The following is a 13,190-nucleotide window of genomic DNA, read 5'->3' on the forward strand; positions in this document are numbered from 1 at the left end:
TTATGTGAGTCATGGCGGTGCCTGTGCTGTCATTAGGTCTAAATCCCGACTGAAACGGAGCCAGAACTTCATTTGTATGTCGGTTGATTTGGTCGTGAGCAATGTATTCTAATGCTTTCGATAGCGCGGGAAGAATACTGATGGGTCGGAAATTGTCAACGGAAGTGGCGGGGTCTGTCTTGGCGAGAGGAAGAACGTGTGCAATTTTCCACTTATCTGGAAAAATACCAGAGCGCAGAGAAAGATTAAAAATGTCAGTGATGTATGGCAATACATGAGGTAAAATCATCTTTATTAGTCGCAATGGGAGGTTGTCGGCTCCTTCAGAACCAGATTTGATCCGACTGATTGCGGTTGCAACTTGGAACTCATAGAGTGGGTTAAAATTAAACTCTATCATTTCTGTTTTGTGGTTTGCTATAGCTCTAATAGTAACATTTTTAGCATCGTTATTCATTGAATTAGAGAGAGAGAGAGAAATGTGTATTTATTTCATCAAGGGACGAAACATGAGTAGGATCTACGTTATGTTTCACTCCTAGCCCTAGATTTCTTAAGTTATTCCACAACATTCGGGAGTTGCCTTGCATATTTAATAATTTGTAAGAAAGCCTCCTCTTTGCGTTGCGCACGGCCTGATTACATTGATTTCTCAACACGCGGTAGTTATTAAAACTATTTAAAGTATTTGGACATTTGAGGCACTTGTCAGATTTAAACCTGCAGTGAGCCGAATCGCGCTCCGTCATAAGTGCGAGAATGCTGTCGGTCATCCAGGGGGAAGCAGGCCACGTGACGTGTTTTTTCCTTAGTGGAGCATGTTCGTAGAAAAGGTTTAAGATTAGACTATTTAATTCATTAAGCTTATCGTTAATATTAGTGAAGCTGTATATTGAATTCCATGAGGTTCTTGTAGCATCTTCGTTTAGAGAAGCGAGGTTAATTTTCTTTAAATCGCGGTATTCAATTATGTTTGGCTTGGATTTCGGAACATTGAGCGAGTAAGGAACGTAAATAAGGTCGTGGAACGAGAGACCGCAGGCGCTCGTTTGTCCATGTTTGGTGATTCGAGAGCAGTCTCCTGTTAAGATTACATCTAGCCAAGAATGCGAGGTAGCCGTGTGGAAGGTAGGATCGAGCTTCAAAATATTTAGATTGTAAGACGAGATAGCAGCGTGGAATTTATTTACTTCAGGTTTGTCAGTTTCTAAATGAAAGTTCAGATCGCCCAATAATAATACATGCGAGTACATGGGAATGAGTTTAGCCAGTTCCTCCTCACAATTTACAAAGCACATTCCAGGTGGACGGTACGCAACAGCCAGCAGTAGCTTCTGTTTGTTGATGGTAAGTTCCTGGAAAGATATTCTGTCATTCGTTCGTAGTTACCGTCATATTTAGCCACAAATTTTTGAAAGGGTCTTTGGAAAGCCAAAGATTTGGTGACACCTGAATGAAACCTAATTGCATGCTTTTATTCTTTCAGGCAATTTCAGACATTTGAACCGATGCAGGAAGAAGCCACCTCTTTCCAGTCGTCTTCATTTTATGAAGGTAACCCATATCTGGAACCCTCATCATCAGGATATGAAGGTGAAATCTATAATCCTGCAACTCAAGAAATGCCATCATCAGACATTACAATGAATTTTGAAGATGAGCCTCCTCTACTAGAAGGTATGTTTTATTCTGAAATTTCTCTCTCTTTATGATAGTATAGTATATATGAGAATACATAGGATTCCAGAGACTATTGCTAACATACCAAATTTTAAATTTGTACATGTGAGAAAAATATTTCTAGAGTATTTGTTCCATTTTTTCAAAACAAATTTTCTTCTTCGTGGTACTCAATTCTGTTAATAACACTCAATTCAATACAAATCACAACCAAAGGAACTTTGCATGTTCTATTTGGCTGCTTGGCAAAACTAATTACTTTGTAACTTTTGGGACACTAGGCAAAAGTGTTTGGGAAGTTTCAAATCAAACTAACAAGTGACAAGAGTCCTTCCAGTCTGTAAAAAAAGCATTCCCTGCATATGCACAACATACAGACCAAGACAATGTGATGTATGATGTAAAGAAAATGGATCATCCTGAGTAACACACAAGTGACATGTGTAGCTTGTCTGCTGAATGGTTGTAATTGTTTTTGTAGGTAAGTTTTGTAGTGACAAGTGTCATTTGTCACTCAGTCTGAAAACTGCCCCAAGTGATTTTCTTCAAAATCAACCATGCTTTCACTTTCATTACAAAATTGTAATAATATAATAACCCATGGCACAACAGCATGCGAGGACCAGCACCTACCTACCGATTGCTGACATCTCTGCCACATGCATCAGCAGAGGTAAACAATCATCAACCAGTCGTCATCGTAGGTTTTTCATGATCAGGTTATGCTACTCATTCATAGGTCCCCAATTTCTTCACAGTGACTGGTACCACTTGTCCCATACACTGGCCGAAATATCAGGAGAAAAGTTGTTACCCCCCCACCCCCTTCCCAAGGAGACTCGAACCATTATGCATCCTGTAGCCCAAGCCCAAAGCCTGATGCCTCTGACTACACAGCCATGGTGCGGGACAAAGTTGTAATAATATTTAAATTCTTTATTTTAATAGTGCAAGTTGACATGGAGACTAGTGGAGGAGCAATTTTTCTGACAGTTTCTCTGGAACTCAAATTCATGAGATATGGGCGATACGCTGATGACACCACATTCATATACAAAAAACCAAAAGAGATTAACCTGTTGTTGGAAAAACTAGATAGCATCCACCCCAGACTAAAATTCACCATAGAACGTGAAAAGCAGGGCAAAATCAATTTCTTGGACCTCACCACCAGCCGCGAGGGAAACAAATTCACAACCACAGTTTTCAGAAAACCAGATGCAGCCAACCAATTTATCCATGCACTATCCAACCATCCACCCAAACAAAAGGCCAACGCATGGCTAAACTTCTTCCAAAGACCCTTCTCCGACTGTTCCAGAGAAGAATACCTGAGGGATGATATAGCAACCATCACGGAACTGGCACTAAAACATGGATATACTGAATGTCAACTCTCCACATGGTGCAGCAAAGCTGAAATCCAAGTCCGACAACCTGCACCATCAACACAACCCGCTCCACCATCGCAACCAGATCCCAGTAACAAAACCAAGTGCTTTGCCTTTCCCTACCATCCTACTACATCCAACTGCCTTACCAAAGCCCTCCGCCCCTACAACATCCAAATAGCACACAGACCAACCTCCAAAATAGCTGACCAACTAAACAAACATAAACGGTACTTCCTCTCCCCCCTCAACAATCCAGGCATCTATGATGCTGAATGCGGGTGCAAGGGTCATTACATCAGCAGATCCATCAGGTCCATCAGTGAGAGAATTCAGCAGCACCTATCAAATGCAAAAACTGCCCAACGGACCACCAGGCTTGCCAAGCATATCAAATTCCACAACCATAAAATTGAGAAAGTACATGTGAAATACAAAGCACATACTCTCATAGACACAAAAATTAAAGAAACACACGCCATCATGCACTACAACCATGAACTGAACATAGATAGTGGTCAGGCACACCATGCCTGGCTTCCGTTACTGCAGCAATTAACAACGGTGAACAGCAGACGACATATACACAGACATACAGCCGACAGCCACACCTATCGGCGATTTAGGAAAAAACAACAGAAACGTGCCAAGCAACAACAACAAATTCCAACGAGAATGGTGGGAGTGGCTACCGAAATTAATAGAAAATAATGTAAAACAGCTTCGCGGAAAACGAGTACCTTAATTAAACAGGGATGATAAAAGAATGATGATGGCTTTATCTATGACCCAAGTTGTGATTGTAATAATAATAGAAGTTGACACCTTACCTTAGACACTTTCAGTTTATGTTATCACATAGGAGGAAAACAGGACAGTTTTACATGAGGGAGTAGGTAACTTATGTTGTTATGGAAGCATGGCATTTGTTGAAATGGTCACACAGATGAGCACTTACGTTTGCAGGTGACCAAGCACATTATTTGGAAGTTTTAATTCATCGGTTTCAGTGTCAGTAGCCATTACATAGGCTCTTTCCGAAAGGTCCAAAAGCATGCTTAAAGTACAGTCTTGTTGGAAGTGATTTCTCCTAGTGTGGTTCGAAACTGCCAATTGCAATTGAGACCGTAGCATGGAGCATGCATCATTGCAGGCTTGAATACTTCATTCATGCACTTGTTGATATGCTTGAAATTATGGAAGTTGAAAGTCAGCCAGATGTTGGTTGGAGTTCTTATAATGCTTGGAAATTTTAAAATGCTATGTCATTTCTATAGTGAAAGTGCAATTCGAAAGACTTCCAGTCCAAGTCTTCAGACTGACCTGCAAGACCATTCTCGGAAGATGTTTGCATGTCTTATTTAGGGAAGTTGCTGTACAAGGTGGCCCAAAAGTGTGGAGACACCCGAATAAAAATTGAATGACATACTGTTCTGCAAAACTAACATTGTAGTTTTGTAATAGGAGTGGGGAAAAGGTTATAGGGCATATGACGATGATGGCTGCCATCTTGAATCCTACCATATTGAATTCAACTTCAAAATTTTAAATTGAAAGGGGGTGATATATGTTAAAACAGTCTAGAATTTCACAAGAAATACAATGGAGAAGGTATTTTCCACGTATCTTTAATCAGTAAAAACTTATGATGAATTCTTGTACCAATTTGCTCCTTTTCGAGGTGTTAGGAAAAAGCATTAAAATGTCTTTAGCACATTGATATTTCGAGATCAAAGTGATGTCTAGGGAGAGAAGTTCGCATGCCTTGCAAACGATTTTAATCAGATACATCCACGAAGAGCTGCACATTACGAAAGGTTGTCTCAAACAATTACGGTGTGATGCTTCCATTGAATGAGAAGTCCTTCACAGTGACAAGGTAATGTTCATGGTGAAGTTAATAAACAGAATATGCGACACTTGTCATCTGATAACTAACTTTGGACAGAAACTGCCTCACAATATTCCCATAGTGTTCTGGTGTTCTGCCCTACTGAAAAAAAAAATGTAAAAGTACTTTCTTCCGTAAGCAAGAATGAAAAATCTTGTTCATTTAACAAATCCAAGTAACCCTCAGCATTTAAGGTTCTGTCGATGGAAAATGAACTGACCAATGCCACACCATTAACTTGCCAGCACTAACCATTCATGTGTGATCTGTCGAAATGGGTTATCAGATAATACCCCTTATGAACATGAAAATTGACATTTTCACTGTAAAGGAGTTTTCATTCAATGGAAGCGTCACACTGTCATTGTTCGAGGTGAAATTCTAGCCTGATTTGATATATCATATCTCACCCTTTCCATTTAAAGTTTTGAAGTTCAATTCAATATCGTAGGTTTCAAGATGACAGCCGTCATCGTCAAATGCCCTATAACATTTTCCCCCATCCCTATTACAAAACTACAATGTTAATTTTGCAGAACAGTATGTCATTCAACTTTCATTCGGGAGTCTCCACACTTTTGGACCACCCTGTACAGTAACTTCCCTAAATAAGACATTTTTAATTGCCGGGTACATAGGAAAGTTACTCCCCTAGAAAGGTGCAAGACCGTACTTAAGCAAACATCTTCCGAGAATGGTCTTGCAGGTTAGTTCATTTACAAACTATACTTACTACACAAATTTAACATTTTGCTTCTAATAGCACTTATGTACTTGTCAGAGTATTAAGTGTATTCCTGTGTTTTAAACTGCCGGTGTCACCTTATGGTGAGACACAAAATGAGGTACAATTCCCATGCTATTTGCACCTTGATACTTTTATATTGTGGTGGAAACACTAACAGGCTTCCTGGGAAAAGCCTTCGTCATGGTTGGAGCACATGTTCCCCCTTTCAACACGCCCAGGTCAAGTGTTCGAGTCCTTGTTAACCTTGTTTTTCGAGCTGTACATACAGACTTCAACATATTGGCTTATGTTACATTTTGTGCGCCAGCTAGGAACATGAAACAACTTTCATTTTATTACGAAAGGTCCATACTATGAAAGGAAAGCTAAAGTTTGTGTCCTTTTCCCATAGGAGTGGGGTTTTTATTATTTTTTCATGGAAAATTGGGGGGCACGGCCCACCCTACCCCATCTTTTTCACTTTTGCATTCTGAATTGTACACAGTTGCATGCCCTGGTGTCTTAGCTTAAAGACAAAACTTACCCAAAGCAGATTGGTCCAATAGTCTAAGAGTTATAATTTTTTTCCGAAATAAAATTTAAAAATCGCACAGAAAAGCCTTGGCAAATCAGGGGTTACATTCGGCAAACCTGCCCGGCGGTGTAAATGTGTGCCAGCTAGGAACATGAAACAACTTTCATTTCATTACGAAAGGTCCATACTATGAAAGGAAAGCGAAAGTTTGAGTTGTTTTCCCATAGGAGTGGGGAAAGATGGGGCGAAGTCCAAATTTTTATAATTTTTTCATGGAAATTTGGGGACACGGCCCACCCCACACCGCCTTTTCACTTTGGCATTCTGAATTGTACACAGTTGCATGCCCTGGTGACTTAGCTTCAAAACAAAACTTACCCGAAGCAGATTAGTCCAATAGTCTACGAGTTATAACGTTTTTCCGAAATAAAATTTAAAAATCACGCAGAAAAACCTCAACGAAGCCAGCTAGGAACATGAAATAACTTTCTATTCATTACTAAAGGTCCACACTATGAAAAGAAAGCTAAAGTTTGCATCCTTTTCATATAGGAGTTGGGAAAGATGGGGTGAAGTCCAGATTTTTATTATTTTTTCATGGAAATTTGGGGGGCATGGCCCACCCAACCCCGTCTTTTTGACTTTGATATTCTGAATTGTACACAGTTGCATGTCCTGGTGTTTTAGCTTCTAAACAAAACTTACACGAAGCAGATTGGTCCAATAGTCTACAAGTTCTGAAATAATATTTAAAAACCGCGCTGAAAAGCCTCGGCGAATCAGGGGTTACATTCAGCAAACCCACCTGGCGATGTAAATGTGTGCCAGCTAGGAACATGAAACAACTTTCATTTCATTACGAAAGGTTCATACTATAAAAAGAAAGCTAAAGTTTTCGTCCTTTTCCCATAGGAGTGGGGAAAGATTGGACATAGTCCAGATTTTTATTATTTTTTCATGGAAATTTGGGGGGCACTGCCCACCCCACCCCATCTTTTTCACTTTGGCGTTCTTAATTGTACACAGTTGCATGCCCTGGTGTCTTAGCGTCAAAACAAATCTTACCCAAACCAGATTGGTCCAATAGTCTACAAGTTATGTTTTTCTGAAATAAGTGTAAAAATTTAAAATTTGCCCAAAAAAGCCTGCGGAATAGGGGTTACTTCCATAAACCTGCCCGGCAGTCTAAAGGTTGTAAAGGAGTCCAATATTTACAGCAGGATTAATCAAATTTCCGTGATTCATGTCAGTAAAATAAACTCTATTTTAGTGTTGAAGAGTTTATTTCGCATTTTGCAGTTCATTACAAATCATTTCGTGACAAAACATGGAAAATTAGCAACACAGTGTGTTATTTCACATTCGTGTCAAAACTGAAATATGCATGTCCCTGTATATAAATATTTCATGTTTCTCTCTACAACTGCTTTTTTACACATTTTAGTTATCTTCAGTAAAAATAAGCTGAATACAATATTCTTCTCACCTATTTAATAGTTATTAATGTATTATTACTGTTATTACATGTGAGGCACTTGCTGATATTCAAGGACTCCTGAAATTAAAAATATATTTCATGGGTGACCACATACACTTATCTTTCTATTTATTCCACAAACTGTTAGTAACAGGTTGTACTTAAAATATTACAGTAGTGTATTTGTGAATTTTTGTGTGAACTGGTGAAGAGAAATTTTATGTAGCAAATAAGGACTTTTGAGTTGCCAAACTGTTTTTAATATATAATAAAAACTAACATGTGTGTTTGTTTTTGATGTTGTGCAGGTGGAGCATAGTTGTGTGTTCATTTTCCTGACATAAAGAACTCCTGCCACAGTGTACATGTCGCTTTCCAAACCATCTTCCCTGATACCAGAACTGGAAACTTAGGTTTGTTCTTGATTAACTTGCATGCTTATTTTTACATGATATGTTTAATAATATTGCATGCGATCTGCTTTATTGTCTGTTGTATACACATATTGATTAGGGCTGAGCTGATGCAAAATTATACTTTTCCAGAGTTTGGGTATTTCACAGTGTGTGCAAAAATTCAACATGACTCTTTCATGGAATCTAATATCCAGAAGTTTTCATTTCTTTTGCACCAGTATTATGTGGAAACAGATTTTGTTATTAAATTTCAGATATTTTCATATTCTGATGTAAGTCTTGAATATTTTAAAGCAAAACTGTAATTACTGTATATGGTTGCTGTGGAATACTTCCATGGTGTATTAATCAATATTTTGAACAACTTTTGTTACAATTCTCAAGCACTAGTATCAGTGAGAATCAGTTCAGCCCTAATATTGTAAAAGAATGCTGTGTGCAGATGGAAAAATTAGGTTTGTGTGCATGTTGCTGAGATGTCCAGACTTGTATAGGTCCTAAAATAATTTGAAAACCTTGCACATCATGACACAAACACTGATAGGACATGACATTCTAATACAGGAATGTCCATTATCTACGTGTTAATGTGGAGGTGCTCTTTGCACTGCACCACAAGAAACTTTCTTCTGAGTAGAGGACATAATTCAAGTTGATGTCAACTATTACACATCACAGTAATGTGCATGAATTGAGGCAAGAATCATACCTTTGGATAAAAATATAATTTTATTACTGACCTTGACCTTTGACCTTGAATATCTCAAAACATGTCATCACCAAAAATCATGAAAAAAATATATTTGGTCCCTCATGCCATACTCTAAAACATATCAAAATATGATTCTGGGACTGCAATGGGATCAGAAGATAAAAAATAATATGTGTAACTATGTGACTGATAAAAGCCTCATTACATGAACTATGATGAGTCAAATGTCCCTTAACACCCCCTACAAAATGTAAAGGAGTTATCCTGGGTATAATTGGTCATGAAAGAAATAGGTTAAGCACAGGGAGATCCCTAGCCGTGTGTGTCAAGCGCAGGTCCGGCATATTATTGACCACCATATTGAATTCAACGCAAGAATTTCAAAGGAAAGGGGGTGATGTGATATATCAAATCAGGCTAGAATTTCACAAGAAATGAAGTGACGAAGGTTTTTCCAACGTATCTTTAGCCAGCAAAATGTTATACGCGTATCTTTGACTTATGAAGTATGCCCATTATAATGTTGTCAATGTTCCTGTGAGCACACTCGTTGACGTCTCTCTCACACACAGAACATTTGGCAAGTAGCAGGTGCAACATGATTGCAGGCAGCAACTATGCCTTCTTTCAGATGGTCAATATCATGGACTTTGAGTGCATGCACCATTCTCTTCAAATGTTTTTGAAGGTAAAGGTCCTCCTAAGATGTTAGATCTGGGGAATGTGCAGGCCTTTTAATAGATCCCCATGTGCCCATTAATCTACCTAGAAAATTACCATGAAGAAATTGCCAAAATGTCCACATAGTGTGGTCACAGTCTGTCCTGTTTCAAAACTCTGGAAAAATGCCATATCCCGTAAGCAAGGATGAAAAACCTGTTCACTTAACAAATCCAAGAAGCCCTCACCATTTAAGGTTCCGTTGTTGAATATGGACCAACCATTCCCGTTCTCCATACACTATACCACATCATTAGCTTACCAGCAACAACCATTCGGCTGGGATCTGTCTACTGTAGATTATCAAATCGCATGTATTGCATATTCTTTTTATTAACTTCACTTTGAACATAAAAATTAGCCTCGTCACTGAAGATTTTTTAATATTCAACTATTTGGTTAATGTCTCTGATTAAAATCATATGCAATGGTGCGTATACTTCTTTCTCTCCCGAGATGACAGCGTGATCTCGATGAGTTCCGAACACGTTAGAAGCATTCTAATGGTTTGTTTTTAACACCTCGAAAAGGAGAAAATGGTTACAAGTATGCAGTAATAACTTTTTGCTGGCTAAAGATATGTTGGAAAAACCTTCACCGCTTCATTTCTCGTGAAATTCTAGCCTGATTTGATATTCCTTTGAAATTCTTGCGTTGAATTCAATATGGTGGTCAATAATATGCCGGACCTGCGCTTGACACACATGGCTAGGGATCTCCCTGTGCTTAACCTATTTCTTTCATGACCAATTATACCCAGGATAACTCCTTTACATTTTGTAGGGGGTGTTAAGGGACATTTGACTCGTCATACATAGTTCATGTAATGAGGCTTTTATCAGTCACATAGTTACACATATTATTTTTTATCTTCTGATCCCATTGCAGTCTCAGAATCATATTTTGATATGTTTTAGAGTATGGCATGAGGGACCAAATATATTTTTTTCATGATTTTTGGTGATGACATGTTTTGAGATATTCAAGGTCAAGGTCACGTGATAAAATTATATTTTTATCCAAAGGTATGATTGTTATATATCACTGGAAAGTTTGTTCAATTCCCTGTACAATAAGCTTTATTTGATCTTCCTACGCAAAATAGGGGTGGAGTTACAGCACATTTAGTACAGCTAAGCGGGTTCAAAAAGACCAATTTATGCTAACTTTGACCTTGAATAATTTAACAATTACAGGACAAAGGAGACTCAAAATTCCCATAGTTACTAAGTTCCATGCATAGTTTCAACTCCCCAAATTTCATGAAAATCGGTGATGGTCAGGTTGGGGGCTGTGTTGATTTCGCATGGAATGACTCATATATATAAACACTTACGTGAATGAGTATTGTTGAAAGTCTTATATACGACGTTTCGCGGAGCCACTCTCCGCTTCTTCAGGTAACTGTTACTGTTATCAGCACAAAGAATACTTCGTCATGTTAAAAAACAATCTAGGATTGGATAAAAAGGATTAGATTAAAAGCGTAAAATTACATGACAGTTAAAAACCATGGATGCCTTAGTAAAACCAAGAGTAGAATTCCCATACCACCCAAAGGGCTGAAACATTGTATTGAATGAATATTTTTTTTTTATCTGAAATAAAAATAACAGACTGCTTCTTTTCACAGTTAAGTTGCTATATTACAACAATGTACCATTGACAACATCCATTATACAACGAATTATTTTTGTTTAAAAAATTGCTAACCATTGTTATAACTGTATCTTTAGTCAAAATGAAAATAAATGTCTGATGAAGGGAGCATGTGTTCTCCTGAAACGTCACAACGAAAAACTGTTTTCTTATGCTTGTAATAACCGTAAACTACAGGAAAATAAATACCTTTGAATTGTTATGAAACAATTTACAACATAAGAGATATTCAATTTTGTCAGTTTCAATATCAACAGGAAGGTATAAAAAGCATTATTCAAATTCTTTATTTGCATGGGCAAGGTTCTTGACCTTGTCACAACTACAGTGGTTGTACAGATGCTTTCTTCTTCAGCATTGACTGATTTAATTTTATTTTGAATGTGTAGATAATAGATGGTGGGGCTAAGTTGCTTCCACTTGTTACCAATACCAATGTTTTCTAATGAGTTGCGAATGTAGGGATTTTGTAAAAAAGTTTTTTTTTTGGACGTACTGTACAATCTTTTATTGCCATCTTTTCCTGCTTGCTACCTTTTTTTTTTTTTATTTCTTTCTTACCATCTTTTCCTTCGCAGATAACCTAGATAGCCTCTGGTCAGTGGTAGGATTGGTCAAAGTAAGATTGCAGCACATTGCACTGCATGGGAAAGTTCTCTTGTGCTACCACAGCAGATGCTATTTGTTACATACATAAGGATGCTTTACAGATAAATAATAGCCACAGAAATGTACAGAGCTATTTGCCTTTGAAGTATTATTCTGTATCGATTCTTTTCAGTTTTACTTATGGAGTCAGCGAAACAGGCTACCAATGCTTCATAATTATCATTTCAAAATATCATCTTTCCATACGACCCTTTCACAGGTTTTGGTCAACTTCGGAGAGGGTTCGACATCATATCTACTTCAGACACAACTCCTAGGACTTGCTCACTTCCTTCTTACCTCTTAATGTGTAATGTAAATCCTGTACTACATTTATATAAGAAAAATCATGGCACTTTCTTTTTTTAAAAGAAGGGCATGATTTAGATTCTTCTTTATTATTCCATTCATTCTGATGAAAGTCAAAAAATATTCAGCAGATTATTAGTTTTCTGTCTTTTTGCTCACTTTAAACACCGTTAGAATTTCACTTACTTTATATAAGTTGTGAACCATTGACATTTCAATATCACCCAATCCTGTCGTTTATTAATTTCTATTAACCATCAACCTAAATGATAAACATTATGAATCACTACTTTTGGCAATATTAAAATCTTGCTGTTTTAAGAATAATTTTACCATTTTGATATGAAAGCTAATCATTTGTAAAAATATTTCTGCACTTCGCACTGTATTGATGAGTAGTTTTATAGTTTGTACATATAACAGTAGATATTTTATTTTTTGGATATTTTAGTTTAGAGTACTAAACACTGAACTTTCCTGTGATTTTAATTTTGTTCAGTTTTTTTTTATTTTGTCATGCTTTTACCCATTTTTTTAATTTTTTGTACTATTGATTCATGATGCTTACCTAAGTGTTTTAACAAATTACTAATTTTTAATGCACCTGTAATATAATTGCCTACTCACTACATATATTTGAAAAATAACTAATAAAATTTTGTATTGTATTTCTCCACATTGTTTTATTTGTCCATATATCCATACCTTTGTTCATATTGTAACAGCTAATAAACATTTCGTGGTGATGGGTTGACAACTTTATTGGAAGATCAAAATGTCAAGAAACTTTAGATAGATCCCACAAAGTGCCTTGTGATTAAAAATACATTTTTATTATTAAAAAGCAAATAGTACAAAGTGCATTAAAACTTGTTCCTACCATCAATTCCAATACAGTGAAAAGGGAAGAAGTAAGTTAGATGCAAACAATTTATTTAAATATTTTTGTGTTTTTCGAGCTTTAATAATAATAAAAAATTACAAAGTATATTTGTAATAAAATTATAGAAAATATATTGTGACTA

At 37.0% G+C, this 13,190-nt stretch overlaps 1 protein-coding gene across 4 annotated transcripts in view; it reads left to right on the forward strand.

Annotated features, from left to right (window-relative positions):
* The window catches only part of LOC145988343 (uncharacterized), a 487,907-nt gene that overhangs the window by 17,857 nt on the left and 456,860 nt on the right, over nt 1-13,190 (forward strand). The window contains exons 3-5 of one of the 4 annotated variants that reach the window (XR_014441741.1): nt 1,487-1,677; nt 8,010-8,114; nt 11,787-12,717. Coding sequence is in view for 1 of the 4 variants with exons in the window: in XM_083123209.1 (XP_082979335.1) it covers nt 1,487-1,677 (191 nt within the window). In the remaining 3 variants the exon portion in view is untranslated. Of the gene's footprint in view, nt 1-1,486; nt 1,678-8,009; nt 8,115-11,786; nt 12,718-13,190 lie in introns of those variants that run through there. The other 3 variants (XR_014441742.1, XR_014441743.1, XM_083123209.1) reach the window with 3 other exon arrangements.

The sequence above is a fragment of the Lepisma saccharinum genome, chromosome 5 (assembly GCF_977018435.1).
Source record: "Lepisma saccharinum chromosome 5, izLepSacc3.1, whole genome shotgun sequence".
In the NCBI taxonomy this organism is placed as follows: domain Eukaryota; kingdom Metazoa; phylum Arthropoda; class Insecta; order Zygentoma; family Lepismatidae; genus Lepisma; species Lepisma saccharinum.